We start from the raw sequence: 27,644 nt of genomic DNA, 5'->3' as shown, positions 1-27,644 counted from the left end.
GAACCAACCGACCAACCCCAAATGTCCATCGACAGAAAAGATAAATTGTGGTCTAGTATTAAACTATACAGCAGTAACAATGAATGACTCTCAAAAAGTACTAAGCTGAAAAAAAGCAAGTCACAGAAGGAAACATACATTATACCATTTATATAAAATTCAAAACCATAAAACTTAACACTTCCTTTAGGGATACATACATACCCTATAAAACTGTAACAAGCAAGAGAATAACAAACATAAAATTCATAATAACAATAACTGGAGAAGTTGAGGGCACATAAGGGACTTCTAAAACGCAGGTAATGTTTATTTCCTAAGCTGGCTGATGGGTACACAGATATTTATTATTCTTTATACCTTATATATACATGTTTGTGTATTTTTGTAGGTATGAAAAACTTCATTTTTAAAAAGTTGAAAATGCAAAAGACTTGAAAAATGAAGACTATTTAGGTATAACAATAACATTAAGGTAAAAAAGTATACAAAGAAATGTTCAATTCTTTATTGTCTTTCTGTGCCCTATACAATCAATATTAATCTAAAAGGGCCATCATCTTAGTGTGGAAAAAAGAAAAAACAAATAAGCAGTCTTTAACTGCTCTGACAAAACTCTGAACGTCTAGTGCTCTAAGTTAGACAAGAGTAAATATTTTAGCCTCTCGTGTCTGCTTCTTCATCTTTCATCGGTACTTAGATTTTTCTTTATCTTTGGATTTCCTGGGACTCCTGCTTCGGTCTCTCTTTTTACTCCTTTCTCTTTCATAGGGATCAGTTTGGTATTTGGATTTGTGACTATTACTATAGTGGCCGTCCCTTTCTCGAGATCGGCTACGACTTCGGTTTTGAGGTCGGTCTCTCTTTTCACTCTTTTGCTTCTCCCAACAGCTTTCTTCTTCTTCATAGTGACCAAATCCCATTTCTCTGTAGATATCCTGTTAAAGGAATGAAGAGAGAAATACAAGAGAATCAGTAAAATCACTGTCAATTAATAAAACTTAGACAGGTCTACCATTAGAAAGCAGCTGTAGCAGCTCAAATTTGAACACTACCACTAATGTCAAAAATCTTGTAAATTATAAACCAAAATAATTCAGAAAGAGTTTTAACCATTTTTTAAATCGATCTCATTGCTCTGTATCTACTATTTCAGCTGAACTGGAGAATCAGATCCAAAAACAAGGAACTGAAATTGCCCAATTGAAGTTAGAACAAGTCTTTAGAGCAAAGACGCATTATCAAAAGTTCTCCTTTCTACCTCCCCGCCTTCTCCGCTCCCCCAAAATGTGGTGCCATCACTGATCTGCAATGAAACCACTAAAATTCTCATAAGAATCCTGTAAAAAAGACATCATTTAAATAACACAGCTGGAAGGGGTTTTAGACAAGTTAATCAGTCTAAAAAGAAAAGAAAATAGATACTGCTTACTTTAGTCTGGGCAATTATTTTTAAAGTGTTTATTTTATAATGGCTCCTCTCCCAATCTTCAAATAATCTTCCTTGTTTAGACTAAGCTAATATATATTTTTATTAAAATCATTATTTATGTATTTCTTAAAAACGAGTTAAGACACACTGGAATAATCCATTGCCCTAAAGACAATAAAAGTGAGTACATTTAATTCTATTCATAATAAATATTAAGTAGTAATTTTCCCATACAGAAGGCTAATTATAACAATTCTACTTCTGCTTGTATTCTACCCTTAATTAAAACGAGTATCTCAGCAAGTAGCTGAAATCTAAAAAAGATCAGAACCAATGCTCTTTCAAGAGCTAGTTTGTAAAATTCAACTTTCTTAAAAGATTTCTAATAAAAAGGCAAGGTCCTAAGGATTGAACTCCCAACAGTCCCCACTCTATCACCAGAGAAATTAATACAGTAGATGTAAATGACAAACTTTAAAATCTAGAGTGATGGATACCCAAGGTTAAAGACTAGGTTTTAAGAAAATGATTCATAATTATTCCATATACTGTCTAGAGACTGTATATTATGCCTATCATGGTGATTACATCTTGTGAATGGAGATCTAACAAGATTGCTATAATCATGGTGTTTGTGAAATACATTATAAACTGAGTCATGATTTCCCACACAATCCCAAGAGTTCTTATCATTCTATAAGAGTCCCAGAGGTAGAAGAATGAGTAGGCATTTGGTTTAACCCTTTACCTACTATTTTCTAGCAAAATATGGCATCCTTAGATAAAAGAATTTTTGTGCTTCTTGTAACATATACAAAATTTAACTATGGACTATTCTGTTTGTACACCTAATTTCTGAATTGGTTGAGACAATAAACTTAAAAATGAAGAGACTGTTAGCTGATATATAACTCTATAAAATCTTCAGCACATTATTACATATATAGGCACTTAAACACTTTGTGTTTAAAATGAGACAGACAGACAGACAGAACTGAGGAAGCCAAAAATCCAAAATGGACTGAAACCTTAAAACCTCACCTACTTGGAGAAGTTTTCAAAGCTACACAAGCTTTGAAGTTGGGGAACTCTGGGTTCCAACAGTCTTTGCCATTTAGGAGGTGTGTCAAACAAGAAATAGTGTTAAGGTTAGATTTATCAGAGAAAGTTTCATAGAGAAATTAGGACTTGAGAGGAGCCTCAAAGAATGAGAGGGTTTGGACTGACTGTGATAAGGCTAATGCAAGCAGTGGAGCTGAAAACAGAAAAGCAAGGAAGAACTAGCAATGTGAACTAGGAGAAAAGCTTAGGTGCCTCGGTGGAGCCACGTTACAGCAGGTCCTCTAAGCACTGGCCAGCACAGGGCTAAGTGCTTTCGGAGTACAATATCATCCCCATCCAGAAATAAGGTAACTGAGACTTAAGAGATCTGCAGAGGCCGGAGATAATTATTTAACTGATCAGAAAATTGACATATAAAATTGAGAAGGGTGTGATACAGAATAATGAAAAAACACACCTGACATACACAAAATAAACATTAAAGTATCAGCTCTCCTACTAAACTATCGAGGCCCAGGGCCTGCAGGGTCAGGATCTAAGGTGAGAGGAATGAATCAGATGAGCTCTAAGGCCTTTCCAGTATGGAATTCAAAAATTCTATCATTTTATGCATTTTAAGACATAAGATGATTAAACTAGCATGTGGCTAAAAAGAAAAAAAAAACATAAAATGGCCAATTTAAAGCAACCAACTTAACCTAGCCAATGATTTCAAGTAAAGCAGTCAAAAAAAGTCTCATCTAACTAAAAACTATCCTTGCTCTGGTCTCTAGGACTAAATCACAGATTTACTTAAATCTAAGTCATTAAAATAACATTAGAGGATTAAAATGACAGCAAAAATAGTCTCAATTTATAAGAACACTAAACACCTATGCAAACCACAGAGGAGGATTGACAACTAGTATGAATACTTCTCAGCCAGGCAACCCGCAGCTGAGTATTCATTTCCTGTAACCCTAGTAAAACCCAAACCTCAAAAACACAGTAACCATCTTTGGAATTAAGATATGAGGTGGAAAAATTAAATAGAGAAGTTTTCGAATTGAAGGGAAAGGCTGTCACTCAAAAAAAACCAGAGTTTGAAGAAATGAGTTAAAACATTCTTAGTAACTAGGCTCGCCAAACAAAATGCCAACCTGGGAAAATTTGAGCTATACCTGAAAATTACCCAGTATTGAAAATTCAGTTTAATTATTCTTTTTTTTTGAGAATGACATCAAAAGGATAAACAGTCAGAATAGAAAAAAACAGGCCCACTGAAATCTTAAATATGGATGCTGTTTTATTAGAAAGAAAATGAGTATAGCTATATTATTAAAGTATAAAATCAAAAAACGTTTGCTTTAACTCATAGATATAGACAATAGATTAGTGATTATTAGAGGGGAAGTGGGTGTGGGGAAGGCGAATTTGGTACTGGGGGTCAAATGTATGGTGACAGACGGAAGCTAGACTTTGAGTGGTGAGCACACTGTAGTGTATATAGGTATCAAATTATCATGCTGTAGACCTGAAACTTATATAATGTGATTGACCATTGTTAAGGCAAAAAAAAAAAAAAAAAAAATTGCTTTGATATGCTTTGAGGGGAAAAATAAAATTAGGAAATTAACAATTTTAATTTAAATTAACAATTTTAATTATAATTATAACATTAAGAATTTTATAGTTGACAACGGCCTTAAAATTCTCTAAAAAATACTAACAGTATTCCCCCAAAATAACACTTTTTTACTCCATGCCAAATGAGAAGGATATTTGCTACTGTAAAGTTTTAATCAAACAAGATAAAAAAGATTCATAAAAAGAGGAGGAAATAACAGACTTAAAATGTAGCCAAGGCTTTGGATTTTTTTTAGACCTCTTATACCGGACACACCAATGTGTAGGTATCTCAGGCCCAAATTCACTGATGATTCTATGTACAGTGCAGGAAGAGGAGCTGTGGCCCCATGGGATGGGGCCAAGAATTAAGAGTTTTTAGTGTAAAACATACTAATATTCATAGAAATGTGATACAGCTACCAATAAAAAAGCTTGGGATAATCTTAGGCTAAATAAATAGAGTACAGAAACTAAAAGGGAGATGTTCCTATTAGAGCAGTGGTCCCTAATCTTTTTGGCTTCTATGAGCATTTAATGCCTGATGATCTGAGGTGGAGCTGAGGCGGTGATACAAATACAGATGAAGCTTCATTCGTCTACCTGCCCACCGCTCACCTCCTGCTGTGAGGCCGGGTTCCTAACAGGCCACCAACTGGTACTCATCCGTATCCCAGGGATCGGGGACCCCTATATTAGGTTACAGTGGAATATTGTACTATGAGACAAATTATATTAGAACAACAAAAGGATTTTGGAAGAAAAACTGATAGGAATATATCCCAGGTAAGAAGAGCAGCAGTAGAATCGTGAGAACCACAAGTCTGAATTTAAATTGTGCTGCTACTATTTATTACCTGTGTAAAACTATGGTCAAGCTGCTTCTGTTGTTTTCAATTTCTTTGTTGTGAAATGGGGGTGATCATATTCACCTCAAATTGTAAGGATACTGAAGATGTTAGCTATCACTCATTCGTGTGTGGGTTACTTGAAAGATTAACAAAGGTGTAAGTTAAAAACTGAGGTCAGGGCATGAAATGATGGCAATCTTTAAATAGCTAAAGGGCTGTGGAAAGAAGAGAGGTTATGCTTTTGCTGGACAACAGCAAGCAGAAGGAAAATAAGCTATCTAGAAAATAATGAGCTAAGAATATAAAATGTATACTTGCTGAAATTTTTTTTAATGAAGAATAAAACACATGAAACGGTTATCCACAGGGGGAAAAGAAAAAGTGGAAGGGATAGGGATAGAAGCTTGGTCCTCTGTACCATTTTGGAGATTTTACTTTGGAACCATATAAATGATTTTTTAAACTACAAAACAAAAAAATTCTAAAGCGACCCTTAAACATCGAAAAGAAATTACCTGAAATATGAATCCAGTTAATGGCATTGCCACAAACAGGAACTACTCTGATTTAAAACACAGTAATTTGACTGTAACAGTAAAATAATAACAGCCAGTGTAGAAAATGATTACACACATTTTTTTTCACTTAATCTAACAACATGCCTGTGAGATAAGAATTATCTCAATTTCACAGAGGAGGAAACTGGCTCAGAAAGTTAAATAACCTGTTGAGGTCACAAACGACTAGCAGTGTGGACATTTAAATCTAGCTTTTCTGACAGCAAATCCTTCATTCTGCCAATCACACTACACAAATCTCTCTCCATTGCTCTGTCTCTGTTTGATATTCTCACTGTCTTAGGTCCCTTCTCACCTTTGCCTGCTGAAATCTTCCTACTCCACCAGGGCTCACAGCAAATGTCCTCAAGGGGCAAAACAAAAGCAAGAAGCTATAATGTAATTTGCTTTTCATTTTACTGGGAGCCCAAATGCAGGCTGAACACGATTTCTTCTCTTTATGCTCAATTTTCTTTCAGGAATTTTTATTATCATTGTCGTATAAAATATATGGTTCAGAAAGTTTTGGGGATGATCGAATTAGTTATGAGTGCTGTTTTTATTTCATATATACAGTATGGAAGGGAATAAATGTTTTATAGGTTCTAAAACCTCAAGAGCTGTAAATTCTGTCCATAACACTTATATATAAAATGGTGAGTGAGAAGAACTTTTTTTATACTTTGTGATTTATATTCTTGAAAAATAAAGTTCTTTACCCTGGTGAAACCATTCTATGTTTTAGATTTAAAGCATACTCATCCCTGTTCAGGACTCTACCCTTACCCCCTAAATCATGTCACTAAGATGTAACTCACAAAGTCTGGACATCAGAAGTACCTGATTCGTATTTTTGATTGGCATGTAGTCCTCGTCTTCCTTTTCTTCAGAGCAGTGACGGGTTTTCTTCTTGTGCTTTTTACTTGTGTGTGAGTGACTTGATTTTGAGTCTTCTGCCTCCTCATCTAATATAAGATCATATTTTGCACTGCAGCGGCTAGTCAAGGAGAAATGTGAGAACTGACACTGCCAGCACATCAAAACATAAGAATCTGGTAAACAAAGGAGACCGTGAGACTAAAGTAACTTTTGAAACCAAAAAGCATCTTACATAGTTTATTTCTAAAACAAAACTAACTCAATATTTTTTTCATTACATAGTCAGAAAAAATAGAAAAAACCCTGATTGTATATAAGCAGTTAACAATTGGTAATTGGGCAATAAATGGAGGGGAAAAAACTGTATCCACAAATAAAAACATAAGTAGCTAAAAAATAAGGAAACCTATTTGTCTATAATGAAAAAAACTTAAAAGAAAAGGCCCATGTTTAACTAGAAAAAACTGAGATATTACAAACTCCAATGCCAGAGAAGCTTTTTAAGATAAAAGATGGCTCTTCTTTTGAAGTATAAAAGTTAGTTCAATCCTATATGAGGAAATTTAACAATGCATGTCAACGGTTAGCATGTTTAAATTCAAATAAGAAGTTATAAATAATTAAAATAAGTTCAATGAACAAAGGTATACATAACAGGATTATTTTTAATAACAGACACTGAGAACAACAAAAAGCCTAGTAATAAATATATACTTAAATATATTACATAGTACTTCAACATGATATATTATTTTTAAAAAAAGATGTTAATAATGATAAATGAATGAATGCTATAAAAAAACCTGGGAAGGTATTTATGAAAAATTAAAGATGAAAAAAACTGTATATACCATACGATGGTTACAACTTTACAAAACTTTATAAAAGATCAAGGCTTAAAAAGAACAAGGAGAAATAAATATCATTTGTCCAGATGGTAGAACTTGAGTGAATCCTTTTTTAACTTCACATGTTCTAAAAATTGTGATGTTTTAATTCAGAGATAAGTATTTTATCTAATATACTTTTACGCCTTAAAATAAAAGAAAATGTATAACTACTACAACCTCTGCTAAAAATAATCGCAAATTCTAAAGAAGATTTTGAGGAAGGCTGACAAAGACAAGAACAGTGGTTTTCAAAAGAAAGCTTATGAGGAAGCTATTTTAGTGGCATGCGGGACAAGAGTAATCGCAGACACTTCCCTCAGAGTTTCATGTCTGTTTTCACAATGCCACAGTCTATGCTTTCCTCAGGGATGACTCACTTCTACATAAGATTAAACAGGAAAACGCACACCTTTTCACTTTTCATAAGATGGCTAAAAATGGCTAGTCAGCCTGTGCCATCTTATTAGTTCTAACTTCTGTTCTCCTTTATACTATGTCACACTGTTCCCAGAGCGCCTTCTGGATCGTCTCCTTTCTCAGATGCGAATTCAATGGCCCTTGCCTATAATTTCACCTCAGCGTGTTGCTTTACACATGCTTCTCCCTCTGTCCAAAATACTTCAGAGAAGTATTTTTCAAACTGCTGATCATAATCCATCAATGGGGTAGAAAATCCATTTAATGGGTCACAACCAGCATGTTTTAATAACAGAATTAAAGGGAACAGAGTGCATGGCACCTAAAAAAAATACTATGACATTTTTGTTTCAATTATGTGTGCATGTGAATGATCACATTTGGGTTGTGCTGGGTCAAGACATAGACTATTTCTTGAATGACAAATCACTTAAAGAAAACAGCACCCGACCTCAGCCCTCCTCTCCCCAAATTCAAGCTGCAGCTTTTATGTTACTTCCTTTAGTGTTACTTGAGGGTGCTCCCTGACCCCTCTCCTCTACTAAAAATCCCATATCCCATAAATGCACTTCTTTGCAATACTCCGTAGGCATATTTAATCCGCAGTAATTATTTAATGTCTGTTCTTCCCCAAACTCCAACAGTAAAACATAAAGTCTATGTGTTGGGTTTAGCAGTGAAACAGGGCTATGTTTCACTGCTAAACTCAATACGTAATAGATACTAAGTATTTGTTGATTACATGTCATACCAGACTGTTATATCTCTTCTTCCTCACCTATCTACTGTCTTCTACTCACCAATACAATCAGCACTTCTAGAAGATTTTAAATCTCTCCAAAATAATTTACATGAAACATAAATTTGTGATCTCCCTGACCTCTTTTCCCCAATTTCTTCCCTGAGGTCTAGTCTGGCCAAGTTAAACTTGCCTCTCCTTCTATTTATCTTTTTTTAATCTTCTTATTAGCAGTCTGCATTTACTGCAATTTCGCTTTCTCTCAAGATCCATAAAGAATATCCCTACCATATCTTTCTAACTGACTTACGATACTTTGTCTGCACATTAGGTTATCCTCTGAATCCCCTTTCCTTGCCCTAGTAACAAAGGAACAGAATATGTAATGTGGAAAAAAATACATATTTACCTTACACATTATAAACACATGGTCTATCCCTCTATTATAAATGCCTTGCTAAAATGAAGCATATTATAAATGCCTTGAGATTATAAATGCCTTGCTAAAATGAAGCATATCAATTACCAAGAACATAAAGACCATCCTGCTGGGTCAGGCACATGAATTTCTTTTTCCTTGTTCAATATTCTGTTTGAGAATAACTAATAGTGTTTTGCACCAGGACTTGTCTGTCTTCTCCATCAACTTCAAAGGATTAAAAGCAGGCACTGTTAAATACAGCCAAATGTGGTTCTTTATATTTAAATTAATTAAAATTAAACAAAAATTTAAATTCAATTCCTCAGTCCACCTCACATGCCCAATAGTCACATGTGGTTAGTAGCGATATAGGACAGTGGATAGAACACTTGCATCATTGCAGAAAGTCCTACTGGACAGTACTAGGCTAGAGATTTATTCTCAAACATGCCTAATTTCTTTTCTTCACTCTTAATAATCTATCATCTTGAATTTAAAACACTGCAATACTATGTACTCTTTCTTTTCAGCCTTAAGTACCTCTAAGGGAAAAGACATCTTCTACTTTATACTCTATGACTGTGCTTCCCTTTATTTGTCCTACACACTCCCCTTCTTCCAGTAACTAGTGGTTATACTAAATTTGATTTCAAAGATTTGATAAATAAATCTCAAGTATATTCTATCAATACCTTTTATGATTTTAAGATTTCGATCATATCTCTTCTAATGTTCATCTTTTCAGACTAAATCTTAGCTTATTATTTGGTCTGCATGCATGTGAAAGCCTCTTCTAATTGATTACCTCAGTATATTGTAGACTTATCCAGCTCTAACACCTTACAATGCTTTATGTATTGCAGAGTCAACATATTTTTAAAAATGAGTATATAACACATCAACCCGATATTCATCTTTCCTTGATGACTACTTGGAAGAGAAATATCTATATAGTATGAGAAAAGAGAATCCCTAAACCACCAACAGAAACTAAAAAACAAAGAAGCCATTTACAGAAAGAATTTCAAAAGAAATAACCTTTGCAACGTGTGGAATGATGGATTTATGAGAACATTGATGAAAAAATTAAAATGACATAATACAAACAGTATGTTTCATTGCTTCTTATTTGTTTCAACCTAAAACTTGGAAAAACCTAAATTAAATGGTCAAGTCAATAGATTTCTTTTTAATTCTCTACGAGTCAACTCCTGTATACAACAGGAGTCCAAAAAGTATTTGTGGCTAGACTGACAATGAATTAAACAGAAAGAAGCAACCTAATCATGTAAAAGAACAACGGGACCTTGTTGTCTAGTTATTCACCATCTCCAAAGAAGTCAAGGGGTTAGCACAAGGATTTTGCTTAGCTAAAATAAATTTCTGACTATGAGGAATTTAAAACATTACAATTATATGAAGAAAATATGAATCTTACCTGATGATCTTTTGAGAAGTGTCAACCTTAACCTAAGAGCAGGGAGGGAAAGAATCAGGTCAATCCTAACTTTCTCTCCATAACCAAGAATATACCGAAAATGCAAAGTATACACGAGACAGTGAAAAGAGATAAACATAAACTAAATAATTCCTTCGCAAACCATCTGGATTCAGGAACCTTGTCTTCTACAGCCTTTGTGACTTTTTACAGTACTCTGCACAGAGCAGATGGTTAGTACATATTGACTAACTGGTTCTTGTAAAGGATACTCTTGTTTGGGTTTTACTTTATCTTTCAGAACCAAATTAGATGGTTGATTCTGTTCCTTTTCATACTCCTTGAAATCATTCTTGGTGTATTTTCCACCTATTTATTTAAAAAAGAAAAAATAACTTAGTAAGAAAAGTCACCTTCTTAATCAAGAACACAAATTATTTCATAAAAGAGATAATATATCAGAGCTATTTTGTAAGTGGCATGTGTATCAGGGGATAGAAAAAGGCTGAGAAGAAAATAGAAGAACCATAATTATTCATTCTCCATCACTATTTTAACTGAAATCAGAGATACGTTTCTGCAAGGTGGCCATATGCTGCCACCTAATGAAATATGTGAATATTACAATACCAAACTTTCAAATCCTAAGCTATACACGGCATACATTCACCCACTGGAAAATAGTGCAGTGTTTAAGTAGAGCCATTACATCCACGAGAACATTAGGTCCAAAGGAAGTTGAGGGTTTGGGACCTGAGTCTCAGATCTGAGAGGCTTATAAGTTTGGAATAAGTGAGGCTTTAAAGAGCTCTGATAGGTTCAAGGACACAATGCCCAAAATCTCAAAAGAGCACCAAGCAGATAGGGGACAGTAGGATATGCATAGAAGTTTGCTAAGGGATGTGGGAGGAGACGGTTGGTTAGCATGCCAGAGATAAACTGTCTCTGCTTTGAAATTCTTGCTTAAGAGCACCTTTGTTCCTCCCAAGTGCCAAAAATGAAATGAACAATCCCTTCAGAAAAATAGGACTTTCTGTTATAGCCTGACTGGTGTACAGTGGCAGGGCCGAGAAAGGAGAGCAGCCTCTCTGCTCTCAAGCCCAGTCTCCTACCGGGTGAGAATCCAGTTCCACCCACGTCCCAGACCTGCCTTTCCCATCCCCTCAACTAGCATGAAGAAACGCCAGTGAGAGGGCTTCCTACAGAAGGGTCTGAGATTGAATGTACACGTAAAGTAAGCTAGAGGTACACAGAAAGGTGTTTTGATTGTGAATCCTGTATATACCTTAACTGCTGACAGGGTCTTTAAACAAAGGGAAAAAAATAGGAATGAAAAAAGAATGGTAAGCATCCAAGACAAGATAAATCTGGTAATTCAGGGTTCCTGAAACAGAAATGATCAGTAGACAATGTTTCATATAAATGTAAATAGATAACTGTAAGAGTTAAAACACTGGTAACTGTAACAAATGGGTATTATTTCATCACTGAAAAAAGATTTGCCACGTGCTTGTCATTAGGAGTGTCACTAGGGATGAAGCAGTTATGGTAAAATAAAAAGAGCAACTGATGAAAAAGCAAGAAGTTCTGCATTCAAATTCTGACTGTAGTGAGGCCTTAGGTAAGACACTTCAATTCTCTGAAACTCATTCTCTTCATTTATAAACTGAAAATAATACTAATATTTCACAGAGCTGTTGGAATCATTAAATAAGGCTATGAGGGAAAGTACTTAGCATTGTGAATGGATGTAGTTATACATTCGATTTATTAAATGTGAATCCATAATATATAAAATTATCTCAAAATTAACTGAGATTAACAACAAACTATACATTTATCATGGCATATGTGAAACGAAGCATCTGTCTCCTATGTAACACTTTATTTTAGGAAAAAAAACAAGAAGAGATTCCCTTAAAAGTCCTCTTGTAAATAAACTACATTGAAATTGCTCAGGAAGGCAGTATCATTTCTTCAGTGAGTGGACAGGTCAGAAAGACGACAGAATTGAGAAAGAAAAAAAACAGATTTAGGGTCAGTTTAAATCATCAGTTTATGTGACCCTGGGTAAATCACTTCATAAGATTATGCTTCAAGTTCTTTCCCGGTAATGAGGAATTATAATAATACTTATTTCATATATATTTCAGATGATAAAATTAAATTAGCTCTCTGTGGAAAAAATCCCACAAAAGAGCTAGTTGGTAGCATTATCAGACCAGAATATACTGCATTAGGCCAGCAGCTCATCTATAGTTCCTGAATATATTTATTTGATTCTTTCGTTCACATAGTTGCAAATATCACGTGAAAACCATACTGTCTTAGTGCCTCAATTTAGTTGTCATATGTCACTCAAAATAGATAGGAGTGTCAAAATCTAGTCACGCATTCTAGTAGTAAGAAGGCTTCATGGGAGAAACTAATAACAGTACAAGGGGAAAAATAGTACAGGGAACCCCAATCCAAGTCTCTTACCATGGAGAACATGGCTTCCATCAGGCCTGCCTTCCTGTTCTAGTCATTAGTAATTTCACCCTTCTCTGAACTCCTGTAAGGTAACACAATCTAACAAACAATTCAGCTCGTCACTCCCAGGTAGTGCTTTCTGTTTTTTTCTCTTAAAAAATTTTCATAAAATTCATAGGAAATAAAAAATGTTATAGAAAAAAAGAGTACTCCTAGCACTATATGGTAAATAACAGCCAAAGTGAAATCTTTTAAAAACACTGCAATAAAACTAAAAAACCCATGGTATTTCAGCATACCACAGATTCAACCTTAAGTCTGACATGTCATTATCAGGAATTTATTTGACATATGTTTATGTCAATGTATATGGAATGTCATATGTACGGGGATAGTATAAAGTACATAGAGGAATAAATAATTAGAAACTTAAATGTCTATTCATAGGACTGGTTCAATAAATTATGATACATACATTTAACAGAACACTGTGCAGCCACTGAAAAGAATAAGCTGCCATTTTAGATACTGATATGACCAATGCAAGATACAGAAACAGTATATATAGCCTGCATCCATTTGTTTTCCTTTCCTAAAAGAGAAAAAACACACACACGCACGCACATGCACACACACAGGCATGCAAAGCAAAACAGAACAAACAGAAATGAACTCACATACCTTTCCCTTTCCATTTAACCTTTGCAACAGACTGGCTAAAATCCACATGTATTCTTCTGTCATCTATAAGTACATTGTCCATTTTGAAGAACGCTTTCTCACAATCTTCTTCCTGATAGTAATTACAAAAACTTAAATCTTTATGGATAAGATTTCTGTAGCTAGAACAAATACTGAAAAGACAATAAGTATGTTGTCACTAAAATAAATATTTGAACGCTTATTACGTACGAAATGCTGTTAAATGCTTTGCATCTATTACCTCAATTAACTCTGTTAAAAACCATGTGTTATTGTCTCCATTTTGTCAAAGAGAAAAGAGAAATTTAGAAAGGTACAGAAGTTGCCAAAGGTTACACAGTGAGGCCAAGATTTGAACTGAGACCATCCAGTTACAGTGGATGTACATATTACCAATTGTAAGAATTGGTAAGAATCCCTTTTAGTCAAAACCCAAAAATATCCTGAAAATTGAAAGTTGTTTTTATAAATTTGGTGTTAAAACCATTTTATAGCAAAACCTGACCTAATGGGAGGCTATGGCTTTAATTTATTCCATTTAGTATGAATATTCATGTTTCACTGAAGAAATATTTTTGTTTTTGATTATGGAATGTTGACCCAGAGGAGTATTATAAAATTCACAGATGTGTTTGTGCGCGCACACACACACAGAATTATTACAATGAAATACCATATGTCAATGAAAATTCACAAAAAAAGTTAAAAGCTATATGCAGTAACGTATAATCTTATAAATATAACACTGAGCAAATGAAGCTAGCCACTCTATGCTTACATTTATATCAAGTTTAAAATTAGACAAAATCTAATATGATGTCAGAAATAGGGGTCATTTTTTGAAGGGGACACAAAGAGGGCCTGTGGGATCCTGGTCATTTTTTTCTGCTAATGTTTTATTTCTTAATTTGGGTGGTGGTTCACCTGGGTGTGTTAAATGTTAACTCATCAAGCTGTTCACTCATGAGCTTCTGTATTTTACTCTTCAGTTTAAAAATGTTTTGGATCAGATTATCCAAAACATAGAGAACTTGCCTAACATGAAAATATACAGACTAAGTGATGAACACTTATAAAGAAGCTACCAGCCATGAGAATTATGAAACAGAATAATGTAGCTTAATCTGGTTTTCAAGAAATGAGAAAGGCCACAAAAGTTCCACCTCAAAAACAGAAAGGCTGAATCATAATAAAGAACTCATAGATTCTGTCGTCACCTTATGTTCTGGAGTTGAATGAACTACATATTCATGGAAAATGGTATATCTACAGAAGACTGAGAAACATAGGCATTCAATAGTCTATGTGCTATAAATGAAATGAAATTATATTTGTGAGCAAAGAAATGATATATCCTATAGTGTCAATGATGGAATGACACTGTTAAGTCTACAAAAAGTTACTGATGGAAAACCAAAGGTAGAGATCTCCTTTTAGCTAGCACCACTACACTTTGTAGATATTAGTTTTGGTACACCTCACGGTATCTAGGTAAAATTTGTTAGGTGTTTGTCTTCCCAAGCCTCTATTTATCTTGCACTCCTAGGATTTATCGCAGTGCCTGAAATATTGAAGGTGTTTGGTAAATGATTTGGAATAACCATAACTTAGAATGAGCTACTAATGGACACAAATCAGTCCAAAGCTACATAAAGAAATAGTGGCTAAAAGTAATGAGAACTCAGTCAGACGTATGTAAGTTCAAATCCCAGCCATGACATTCACAAAGTACATGATTTTAAATAAGTCATGTTACTACTACGGGTCGCAGTATACTTATTTGGAAGAGGAGGACAGTACCTATCTCAAAAGAGTCGTGAAGATTAAATGCATGTCAAGTAGCATAATGCCTAGCACGAAGAAAGTTATTTGAGTAACCTAAACTATCATTATTATTATGGATCTAGAAGGTACCATTTAATCCAACACTCAAGTTTTATTTACAAGGAAGTTAACGCTCAGCAAGAAGAGTTCTAAATAAACTGCCAAATATCATATAAAGCTGATCGGTGACAAAGCTCAGATTAATATTTAGAACTTAACACCTAGTCCAGTTCTCTTTCTATTATTAAATTATGTATCTCCCTAAATAACACTGAAAAACCATTTACAGAATGTGAATGATTTTACCTAAAACTTTAAAGTTTTAAAGATACAGTAATGCAGATTGCACCTGAACCTAAAGGTACATATATTAACATGAAAAGATGTTGAATTTATCTCCTATTTGAATATAATAGTCGTTTTTCTTGGTTGCCTAAAGGGCACAGTAATTTTCTAATCTTAAAGACTAGAAAAAAGTTCTATAGTTTTTCACGTTTTAATACCATCAGAATAAAATAAATACCAAACTTCACATGTCTGTATTATGACTTACCTTTTCAAATTCAATGAAAGCGTAACAGAGGGATTCTCCAGTCTTCCAATCTCGGATAACTTCACAACTGAAAGTTGGAAAAAGTGACATTAAAAAAAAAGCATTCACTCTCACTCTTTGAAACTGAAGAACAAAATAAGACGGTTATTAAAAGGCAAAGTTAAGCCCATAGAATTATATTTCTCCAAATTTCTTCAATAATAATTATTTTTAAAAAAATTGTTTACCAGTCTAGTAACTACATTACCTAACTCTACTCTAAATGACCTGTCTAGGCCTACAGTCTTAAATTCCCAAAGCACTAAGGAAGAATAAGATAAAAATATTTAATTTCCCTATGACAAAAGTTAACTGCTAAAAAAATTTTTTTAATCATAATTCACTTCTAGTCCAGATGTAGATGAATTATAGAATGTTACGATAGAATAATGTATGCACATTCATACATATATACATGTTCAGTAAGTTATTATGCTTTTACTATGAGCCAAACTCAAATTTAACCCTGCAAGAATAGCTATTATACAGAGCTAATTCATCTTAACCACCAAGTGAAATGGCAAATAAGATAGTGTTGAAACCAGCTGGCTTGTCCCTTTCCTCACGTGTCCTAAATCTATTTTTTAACATAAAATGAAACAGGAAAATAAAACATTGTGAGAAAAAGGAAAAGTAATCACATTATAGCACATGGTTCAGCTGTTACAACACTTATGTAAACATTAAAATGTAAATACTGAACAATGACCTAGCCAAAATTTTGACACAACCAAAGCAGGAGGAGGAAAGATCGAACCCAGAAGGTCAGTAATAGAGGTAAATCTCACGCTCCCTAGCAGGAAGTCGTATATGATGTCTAAAATTGAAAAATAAGAAGTAGCAGTACAGGAGTATTTTTTATAAATATGATATATTGTAAGTGGATGGAAGAGTTGAGTTAAAAAAAAAAAAGTTAGGCAGCCATTTATAGAAAGATTTTTCTTTCAACAGAAAGAATCAAGAATGGCTTCATGAAAAAAAATACACGAAATGAAATTCTAAATATAAAATACTTAATTTTAAAATATTCTCCTTTCTTACAGAAATACTATTTTCATAGACTTTTGCATTAATTGTGCAAAAAGAAAAATTTGAGAAAATTTAGATTTAAATTAATTTTGATATGGATTTCTGGTCATTCTAGGGAGAACTTAAATGAGATAAATATTTTAAATATTACAGAAGGTTATTGAGAATACCATAGAACTAGACTTAAACTGTTCCATTCACTTCTTGGTTTAGAGTGAAAATATGTTGGAAGTAGAATTACATACGATGTATATATTTGTATGTATACTTACACATATACACATACATACTTTTCTTCCCTACTGTCCAAAAGGCTCATTTGTAAGATTCACCAGGGCAAAATTCACTTAGAGTTCATAGACTCATCAAAAATGTCATTAGAAAACCACCAAATAATACCTAGTTTTTCTAAAATCTTTTACTAATTCTAGAGATTACCTTCTTATTGGTCCAAATCTTGAGAATATTATCTCCAGATCCTCATCTGTGGTCACTGGATTCAATTTACATACAAACAGCACATTTTCTGGTGGTTTAATATCTGCATCAGGAAGGTCTCCCACCTAAATTATAAATAAACAAAAATATAAATCAATTCCTTTATTTAATTTCCATTCTAAATACCCTTTTCTAAGCCCAAATGCTGATTTCTCTAAAACATCTAAATTTACATTATAAACTGTAGGCTCAGGAAAAGAAATCTAAATAAGATCTCAAAATTAATTACTGACAATTGTTAAAACAATGTTAAAAACAACAATCTATTTTACAGATGAATAAAGAGAAATTCAAAAAGTTTAAATAACTAACTTGCCCAAAGCCACATAGTATTTAAGCAACAGAGCTGGAATCTGAATCCAGGTTTACCTGGGTTTTTAGCTCCACTTTTTCTTTCTTCGTATTTGATATATTAAAAACAGAATTTATGCAAAGTATACCTAGGTCATGAAGCATGAAAATTAAAAACACTGACTTTAGCCTTCTGCGATTAGTAATGCCCAGTTTTTTCCCTATTATTGTTCAATACGGAACTGCAACAATTCCTGGATAGTGTTTCTAGCCTTATACTCTCACCCTCACCATCATCTACTTCAGTCAAATTGAAGTCAACTTCACAGTCAACTACTGCACCAAGCAGAACATGCCACCTACTGAAGAACTAGGCAAGGTGACAGTGAGAGAAAACCATGATGATGGTGTTGGTTTCACTGTGCGAAAACTACATGTCCCATGGCCTTTAGATGGGGAAAATACGTGTATTTGAAACTCTCAGAGATGATTTCCGATAAGATTATCACGTGAAGTATAAACGCAGTAAAACAAAAAGAAATTTTAAAAATCAGAAACAGTAAGAAGAAACAGAGCCAGTAAGATCTTCTCAGTGTCTCTGAAGCCTATTGAAAGACAAGAATAACCTATGTTCAATAAGCAGTATCATGACACATAAGGGGAAGTGCAAATCAATAAAAAATCCCAAAAAACACCTACAAAGGCAGAAATACCACATCTAAAGGAAGCCCAAGTGAGAAAAAAGTTAATGAGTTAGAAAAGAACTCACTATGCTACATGTCAAAGATAATGTTAAAATATTATGTAAGGAAATTTAAAATACTCCCAACAGCTATGAAGTTCAAAACCACTAGTTGATAATGCAAAACACTAGCGGAATTACCATTATTTTACACACAAATCTGTTAATAGTGAGGATCGAAAGGGCACAGGATCACCTACATTCTAGGTTAAAATCTAAAACACTGACACCACCACAAGCTGGCAAGGATGTAGGGCGACAAGAACCCTCATTTTTGCTGGCAGGATGCAAAAGGAAGACAATTTGGCAGTTTCCTATAAAGCTAAACCATACAAGCCAGAAATTACACTCCTACATATTTACCCAAATGCGTTATAAACTTAAGGCACACATAAAAATCTGCACACAAATGTTTACAGCAGCTTTATTCATACTTGCCAAAACTTAGAAGAGAACAACCTATTTTTAATAGGCGATTGGATAAACTATGGTATATTCATACAATGGAACATTATTTAGCAATCAAAAGAACTGAGTTATCAAAAGCCACAAAAAGATTTGGAGGAACCCTAAATGCATATTGCTAAGTGAAAAGAAGCCAGTCTGCAAGGCTACATAGTGCATGATTCCAACTACACGACATTTTGAAAAAGGCAAAACTATGCAGACTGTAAAAAACAAGTATTGGGGACAGGTAGGGATGAATAAGTGAAACACAGATTTGAGGGACATGAAACTATTCTGTATAATACTGTACTGGTGGATACACAGCATTTGTCAAAATCCACAGAGTGTATAACAAAGAGTGAATCCATATGTAAATTATGGATTTTAGTTAACAATAATGTTTTATATACTAATATATAAGGTCCAAAAAGATAAAATCTTTGTTTTTTTCACTGATGTATCCCAAGCTCCTAGAATGCTTGGCAATAATAGGTGCCCAGTGCACATATGTTGAAAGAATGTGTGAATTAAACACAAAGATATGCATCCCCTTTCTGGTTTTGACAAGGTTAGAAAGTTGGATCCCAACTGGAGGGGAAATAAAGCTACAAAGGATATTACCAACATAACTGATAAAATTGGATTATAAACTGTAATTTCTATTAATTTTAAATTTCTTGATTTTAATAACTGTACCACGAATATGTAGGATAGTGCTGTTGCTCTTACATGCTGATGTAACAGATAAAGAAAGAGGAATATGCTTCTATTTAATTTCAAATGGTCCAGAAGAAATAACGTGTCTCTGCATATATAATCAGAGACAGAGAGAGAGGGAGAAGTAGAGATGAAGAGAGGGGAAGATGAGAGAGAAATGATCAAGATGAGGCAAAATGTTAAAAATTGGTGAGTCTGGGTAAAAGATATATAGAAGTTCTCTGCACTGTTTTTCGGTAATTTTTCCATAAATTTGAAATTATCTGAAAATAAAAAATTTTAAAAATGTTACCCCATATTCTTCTGCCATAAACTTCCTGTATTTCTCCTGTTGAAGACTGATGATAATCTAATGTTCCTTCCTTTTTATGTCACTTTTGTTACCCCATTGCTCAAAGGATTTATCTTTTAAGTCTAGTAATTTGTTGTTGATTGTTCTGGGTCAATATTCTCAGATGCATATGGTGCTCATTGAAGTATGTACTTTCACTTTTTTTTAATTCAGTAAAGTATTCCTGAATTATAGTCTTTAGTATTTATTCCTTCAGACTGGTGATGCATATATGATTTATCTTTTTTTCAATAAGAGTTGGCATTCAATATTATTTTATATTAGTTTCAGGTGTACAGAATAGTGGCTAGACGTTTATATAATTTACGAAGTGATCCCCCGATTAGTCTAGTACCCACCTGGCACTACACATACTTGTTATAATATTAGTGACTATATTTCCTATGCTGTACTTCACATCCCCATTCTATTTTACAACTACCAATTTGTACTTCTTAATTCCTTTGCCTTTTTCACTCACCTACCTCCCCCTGCAACCACCCATTTGGTCTCTGTGTCTGAGTCTGTTTCTGTTTTGTTAGTTTATTTTGTTCTTTGGGTTCCACATATAAATGAAATAATATGGTATTTGTCTTTCTGTCTGACTTAATTCACTTAGCATAATACTCTCTACGTCCATCTATGTTGTTGCAAATGGTAAGATTTCATTTTTTATGGCTGAGTAGCTAATATGAATTTAAAAACAGACTATGAATCTGAAAACTCTACTATATAAAATGATAAAAAAATTTAATTATCTATCCATTCAAATATTTATCGATGATCTATGTAAAAGGTATAGTTAGTCTACAAAAATAAGAATAGGAAAAATGCCCAGTAGGTCATACTTTTTCTAATACAGAGAAGGAGTATGTTTTAGAGTGCTCAATGTCTGCCCACGTTTATTTCATCCTGTAACTACTATTCAACTATTTAATCTCAATACTTGAGTTGTACAAAGAATTTATTCATTAATATACATAAAACTCAGTTCAAGAAACACTCTTTAAAAATGAGATGAGTATAACAATTGAAATCCATTTAATATTTATAAGTTGAATATCCGCTTCCCATTTTTAAAAAAGACACTTGGCACTATATTAATAGTGGAATCAAATTTGTTTACTTTCATAAATTTTATTATGTCATACAAAATTTAATTCAGAAAAAAACACTTAGCTACTTTTTTATGTTAAGACCATCAAAAAGCCAGAAATAAACAGTATGTATTAAATATATTGCTGAACAACTAATTGAATAAAGATAATTATCTTACCATTTCTAATAGAATAGCTTGAGTTTTGGCCTCTTTTTCTGCCTTTATTTCTTCTACTTCTTCAGCTGATCTTCCTTTGAAATCATCGATTTCTTCGTCTGCTCCTATTCGACCACTCTGTAAGGCAGAAGTTACTCACATATAAAAAGAACAGAAAAATCTGAGAAACATGGGAAATATTCCACTTTATTCTTAGTTGCATCAAATGTGTTGGAATAGAACCATCTCACTTGTTTCACAAGTGTAAATTTTATAAACCTTGGAAAATTGGTTTAAATTAATTTGATAATATTAGCCAGACTAGTCTTATTGTGAAATCAAAACAAACATTTATATAGAAACTATTTGGTATCCAACTAAGTGCTGAATGCAGAAGATAAATGATCTTAGAAATTAAGCACCAAATCCAATTATAAAGATAAATTTAGCTTTAAGAAGTCTCATAAGCAGAAATTTATACCTTAAAATATCTGAGGAAAAGTCTGCTTTAGTCCACAGAAATTTCTAGGTTCTAGCCTGGCTCAAGTATCCCTCTGAGAAATTCCCTTAAAAGATGATGGTTTTATTTAGAGTTAGGAGATAAGAAAAACATTTTCCCAAAGTGTTTATATATGCTTCCAGAGCTAAGGCTCTTCTGGTGGAAGAGAAACTGAAGAAAAGATATTCGGGAAATAAAGATAGCTAGAAAAATGAGTGCCTCCACAGAAAAGAGAAAGAGCTCTAAACTTATCCTAGTATAACGGATAAAGCAAGATAATCGTTCTGAAGAAATAAGTTTTAATAGGCTAAAAAGCAAGATCTATGCAAAGTATTAATGTGCACGTACGTTGAATCAAAAGAAGACTTGACTTACATCTAGCTGTTCCCTTGTAGGTTCTGGTGATCGATCAGGAATTAATAAATCAGGAGGGTCATCAAATGGATCATCTAAAATCACTGTATGATTAATCCTTACAAAATAAATCCAAGTCAAATATTAGAAATACATTATTTCAAAATCTATGCCTTACTTTTTATAAAGATTATGAAAAATGTCTATGTATCTCTAAGGCCAAATATCCATAAGCTATTAAATTTTATTGCACAAGGATATTAGAGTATACTTTCACAATCAGTGTTACTGTCTTTCATTGTTTGATATATTTCTCTGCATTGCTCGAGAATATAAATGTCTAAATCTTAGTACTTTTGCCATATTTCTTAATGATCTGCATTTAAAAAAAACTAAAGGATTAATAATTCCTCTCAACATAAACCATTATGAATAATTAGTATAAGTGTAAAAATATAAAAGATTTTTTATTATAAAGATTTTTATAGTCTTGTATTAATTCACATTTTGGAATTATCCAAAAATTAGTCTTATGCATGTCATCACCACTACATTTCAAACATCACAGTACTAAAATATTTTAGTACATTCAAAAAGTAAATTGTAACCACACCTGATATCTTGATATGGCACAAAATCCTTGTCAACAAAGGTCTCATTAATTTTCTTAATTATGTCCATGCCTTCTGTCACCTCACCAAACACTGTATGGACACCATCAAGATAATCTAGATTATCTCCTGTAGTAATAAGAAACTATAAAGAAAGTCACAGAATAAATATAAATATATATTTAATTCAAACTGAAATCAATTACAGACTGACGAAAAATACACAAAAGTAAGACTCTACATTAACTGCATGGATTGAATTCTTACCCACTTGTTACTAGGACTAAGTGAAAAGTACAAAGCTTATACATAAAATTTCAACACACATACGGATGTTCTCCTAATTGTTTAAATGGACACACCAAGGCTCAGACACACCCCCCGAATGGGGTGGCAGTGAGCATTAAACAAGACTCTGAATGAAAAGTGCTCAACATGACCTGTTTTGAAATAAGTAATAAATACTGGAAGGAAATGGGCCACAGATGCGAGCAGTAATGATCCGTGAAAGGTGGGATGGGGGTAATGTTATTTTGTTCCTTGTATTTTTCAGTGTTTTCAAAATTCCTCACAATGCACATGCCTTACATTTAAAAGAACAAAATTTATTTTAATTTTTTTCGTGATATCATGTAATTTTTGTTATACAGAAAAAAGAGTATATTTTTTTCTTCTAATAAGTATCTTTGATTGGAATTTTCTCCTTACTGGATGATCTTAAAAGATAACTTTGTGGGATCCTTCCAGTCTTCATCTTAAAGCAAAACTCATCTTCTCACCCATTTCTAACCTGAGATCCATGCTGATCACTGCCATTGTTTACCATGGATACAGTGCCTTTCTTCTTGTGCTTAATCCTTGGCACTTTTTCTGCCTCGAAAAAGCTTGCTTGATCACCATACAGTTGACTGAAAATACATAAAATAAAGTTATAAAATATAAGTACACTCAACATGAAATACAGAAGAAATAACATATAGGGTTACTGTTTCTTTACAGAAATGCCAATATGATCCAAAATATTCCTCTCTTTTATTATAGATATTTAGAGAACTTGGAAAAAAAATCTATATTTGACCCGAAGTTAAAAAGAAGATTGAAATATGCTGGTTAACACTGTTAACAGGTAATTCTATTTTTACTCATTTAAAAATAAAAGAACTTACCCAAAAACAGACTCTCCTCCACGGCCAGTCCCTGTAGGATCGCCAGTTTGTATGATAAAATCCCTCTATAATATATAGGATACTTTGTTAATTCAGTTTGCTAGATAGTTCCAATAACAAAGGACATGACTAATATCCACCAACTCACCTGTACATTGTGAATAAGGCAATAATTGTAATATTTTATTTTGCACAACTTCAGGAAATTCAAGCAGGCTGAAAGAATTAAATAATAAATTTATCACAGTAACTCACAAATATATTTTTAAGCAATTAAAAACACAGTTAGTATAAATTTCCAAATTACCATATAAAATCTCCCTAAAATAGTCAAATGTCCAAAGCCACAAAAAAAGGCAGTAAGCCTAGAAAAAGGCAACATATTTTAAATTATCTTTTTATTCTTTTTTTCTTAGGATTTCTTGGGCATCTGAGCTAATGCAGAAAACACACTTATCTGGGATAAGCAATCATTTAGTGATGGATTAACTTTGTAAGAGAAAAAAAGAAAATTAAAGAAGATACCATAATGAGAAAGGACCTAGGAGAGTATCTGAAAATGGGTACAGATTATATAAATTAGAGAAAAATCAAGTATCTGGGACCAATTCTTTTTTTACAGTGAATAGCCCTTCACAAAAACTCATACACTTGTACCAGCTTTCTCATGTAAATGCACTTGCTTATCCAATAAACATTATCCTCTAGGTACTTATAAATGCTGTCATGAATGATATTAAACTGTAGTTCCTGACCTCAACAGGGAGACACATGCTAATAAATTCTTAAGGCACTAAACTAGAAACAAGATAGAAATATATACAAGGCAGTCTCTGCCCTCAAGGAGCTTACACCAAACTAGGGTCCTTTACACCTGAGCACAAATAGCTGCAATACTGGGCATATCTGATAATAGCATTTCTGCTACTTAAATAGTAAAATGGTAAAACATGGGTTAAAAAGTGCCACAGGGGTTCAAAAGAGATTGTTTCTGGCTGTTGAAATCAGAAGACCTTGTAAAGGTTTAAGCTGAGCATTAAAAGAACTGGACTGGCAGAGAGCAGAGAATATACAACATGTACAATGTTATATGGTACAAATAAATGCACAAGAGATGTAACACTCTAGTGGGCAATACTGACGATGGGGGGATGAACATGTGTGGGGTAGGGGGCATACGGGAAATCTCTGTGACTTCCTCAGTTTTGCCATAAATCTTAAATTGCTCTAAAAAAGTAGTCTTAATTTTAAGAAAAAGGGAGGGGGAGAACCTATAGATTAAAAGATATTTAAGAGATATAGCAATCAGTATAATACTATATGGCCCTTGTTTGGATCCTAATTTAAATTACCAAATTTTTAAAAATGTTTATGAGACAATAGGAAAAATATGAATGATACTAAGGAATTATTGCTAATTTTTTCAGATGTGATAATGATTTGTGTGATGTCTTTTTTTAAAGTTTCTTTTAAGATACAAATTGAAGTAATTACAAATTAAGTAAGTCCCATAAAAACGATTTATTACAAAAAATCCAGTGGAAGTGAAGGTATAAATAAAACAATAGTGGTTATGTATTGACAACTGTTAAATGAAGCTGGTCATCAGCACGTAAGAGTTCATGTACATGATTCTACTTCTGTATGTGTTGAATTTTCTGTAATAAAAAAAATTTTTTTTTAAAGGAAGGGAGAGAAGGAGGGAAGGAGGAATGCCATAAATCTTAAATTGCTAAAACAAGTTTGAATTTTAGGAATTCTAAAACAAGTTTGCCATGTTTACCATGGATTGATAAGTAGTTATACATGTAACTACTTATCAATCCATAGTAAACATGTCTTTATTTTCCAAATACATACAAACAGGGTAGGCTTATGTTTTTAGTGTTCCAAGCTACCTTTGCAGAACCAATGCTTGTCCATTCTGTGTTAATTAGGCAGGCTAACCCTATCTCCCCTTTTGTTCCTCACAGCTCTGGCGAAAGAGGCCCACTCGCTTGCCAGGTGTTGCTCCATGTAAAGAGCTGCAAACAAACTCAAAGGAAAGCAAAACCAAAAGATGAAAAATATAATTTCTTATAACATCCTGTGAACCACTGGACCATGCCATCCTTAAAGCTAAGCTTATCCCAGTAACATGAGGTAATCATTACATTCTTTCAGCCTGTTTCTATCATCTGCACAGAGTCCTAACACATATATACATGCCTTAGTCAATATAATGAACCTTCAGTGTCTCCTCTCAATGTGTCAGGCATTGCACTTGATGCTCAGGATATAGAGATAATTAAGGCACGGTCCCTGCTCTCTTGGAATTTATTTTCTGGAAAGACGACCTGCAAATAATTCCAGGACAACAGCTAAAGTTTATAACAAAATATTTGTGTGATTCATAAAAACCTGAGACAGAGTAGAAGAAACAGATCTAACTCAATCTAGGGACATCAGACAGCTTCACAGTAGAGATCATGCTTGACCTGAGATCTGAAAAATAAGCAGGAAGTCTGCCAAAAGTACAGGAATGGAGAGAAATGTGGGATAGAGGCAACGGTATGAGAAAGGCATGGATGTTTAGCTGAATATGTAGTCGTAGGGGAAATAGCTGAGTGTGGCAGGAGGCACTCATTGTACGGTATTTGGCTTGTTTCATTTTCTTTGAAGAGTCTGCATTCCATGGGAGCAGGACTCTGATTCTAACTAATAATCTCTCCCGGCCCATCCGCTTCTCCCTCCTCTGATACATTCTAAAACAAGTTTGCCATGCCTCAGTCCTGCCCTTAAAACCTCCAAAGATTTTGGTTATCAGTAGAGCACACAAGACTATTCACATAGAGGAGACTCACAGTCTGCCATTCCAAGCTACGCCAAACTACTTGCTGTTTCCAGAAAATTCCAAGCACACTTAAAGAAAACCCTCATGTCCACTCATCTTTGAAAGAACTAGTTCAAGTGTTCTGCATTCTTTGCCTGATCCGCTTCTCCCTGCCCCCAAACAGGAAGAATTACTCCCTCCTCCGGTTTCCATAGCAACTTGCACACTGTTCTACTACAACACTTGCAAAAGTTAAATAGGTTTCGGCGTCGATTTTAACCCCAAAGGAAAAGTAGACCCCACCCCTCCACCCCCAAGAGAAAGGCGCCTTTCCCAGGGGTTGGCACAGAGTCTAGCACAGTAGGCGATCAATGAGTGCCTGCTAAGGCTCTGTGCACACGTCCTCCATCCAAGCGAGATGCCCACACTCAGTGACCCAAGCACGTCCTCCCTGCTTACATCAGACTGTACTGGTTACACACCAAGGAATACTGGTTCCACTCACCAGTAAAGTGCAGTAAAGCCACTAAAGCTTTATGGGAATTGCAGCATGCATAACTGCATCTCTGTCTTTCTGTCTCTATCACACACACACACACGCGCGCGCACAGAGACAGACACACACACACACACACACACATTGGCATTTAAAGACCACAAGCACCCGCCACCCGGTTGGCCAGCACCAAATACAGCAGAAGGGCTGCTCCTCACAAAAACTTTTCTAACCAACACCCGCTAATAAGAGCCCTGTCGCGGGCACCCTCAACCGACGCTGGAGACTGGGCGGCGAACGTGCAGCGGGGAAAGGAGATCGCCTCCCCGGCGAGACGTGGCAGGGTCGGGCCTCACCGCGCGGCCGCTCCTCCGTATACAAGTCGATGACTACGTCGCCCAGAGTGGTCTCCAGCAAAACTGCCATGGCGCCCGTTCCTCCTCCGCAACAAGCCCGCGGGGTGGTAGGCGCAATCTGTCCTCGTCCACGCCACGCGTCACCCACGGCGCGACGTC

The 27,644-nt window shown here is 34.3% G+C and overlaps 1 protein-coding gene across 4 annotated transcripts; it reads right to left on the bottom strand.

Annotated features, from left to right (window-relative positions):
- Positions 1-130: 130 nt before the first annotated feature.
- PPIL4 (peptidylprolyl isomerase like 4) lies at positions 131-27,644 on the bottom strand. Of its 4 annotated transcripts, XM_039846932.1 has the most exons (14): positions 27,486-27,644; positions 23,970-24,037; positions 23,822-23,886; positions 23,446-23,563; positions 22,658-22,800; positions 22,066-22,162; positions 21,213-21,329; positions 17,349-17,473; positions 15,843-15,909; positions 13,445-13,556; positions 10,564-10,660; positions 6,348-6,495; positions 5,824-5,872; positions 771-938 (listed from the first exon to the last, which is right to left on the bottom strand). In XM_039846932.1, exons 1-14 carry the CDS (start codon positions 27,553-27,555, stop codon positions 904-906), a joined length of 1,311 nt encoding a protein of 436 aa, XP_039702866.1. In that variant the 5' UTR covers positions 27,556-27,644; the 3' UTR covers positions 771-903. The 4 variants fall into 4 exon arrangements, with proteins under 4 accessions (XP_039702863.1, XP_039702865.1, XP_039702864.1 ...); XM_039846929.1 differs by lacking the exon at positions 5,824-5,872 and having other exon boundaries at positions 131-938; positions 27,486-27,643; XM_039846931.1 differs by lacking the exons at positions 5,824-5,872; positions 27,486-27,644 and adding an exon at positions 26,665-26,924 and having other exon boundaries at positions 131-938.

The sequence above is a fragment of the Pteropus medius genome, unplaced genomic scaffold (genome assembly GCF_902729225.1).
Source record: "Pteropus medius unplaced genomic scaffold, Ma_sr-lr_union100, whole genome shotgun sequence".
Classification (NCBI taxonomy): Eukaryota; Metazoa; Chordata; class Mammalia; order Chiroptera; family Pteropodidae; genus Pteropus; species Pteropus medius.
The sequence above is the reverse complement of the archived record's forward strand: the minus strand, read 5'-3'. Positions and strand labels throughout refer to the sequence as shown.

Bases quoted from the DNA above. Each gene is read 5' to 3' on its own strand.
- PPIL4 (XM_039846929.1), bottom strand. From the start codon at position 27,555: ATGGCAGTTTTGCTGGAGACCACTCTGGGCGACGTAGTCATCGACTTG. The intron at 22,801-23,445 runs GTTAGAAATGGG...CTTTCTTTATAG, and splicing joins GTGATCAGCATGGATCTCAG to TTTCTTATTACTACAGGAGA. The intron at 15,910-17,348 runs GTAATCTCTAGA...TCCAACTTTCAG, and splicing joins AGATTTGGACCAATAAGAAG to TTGTGAAGTTATCCGAGATT.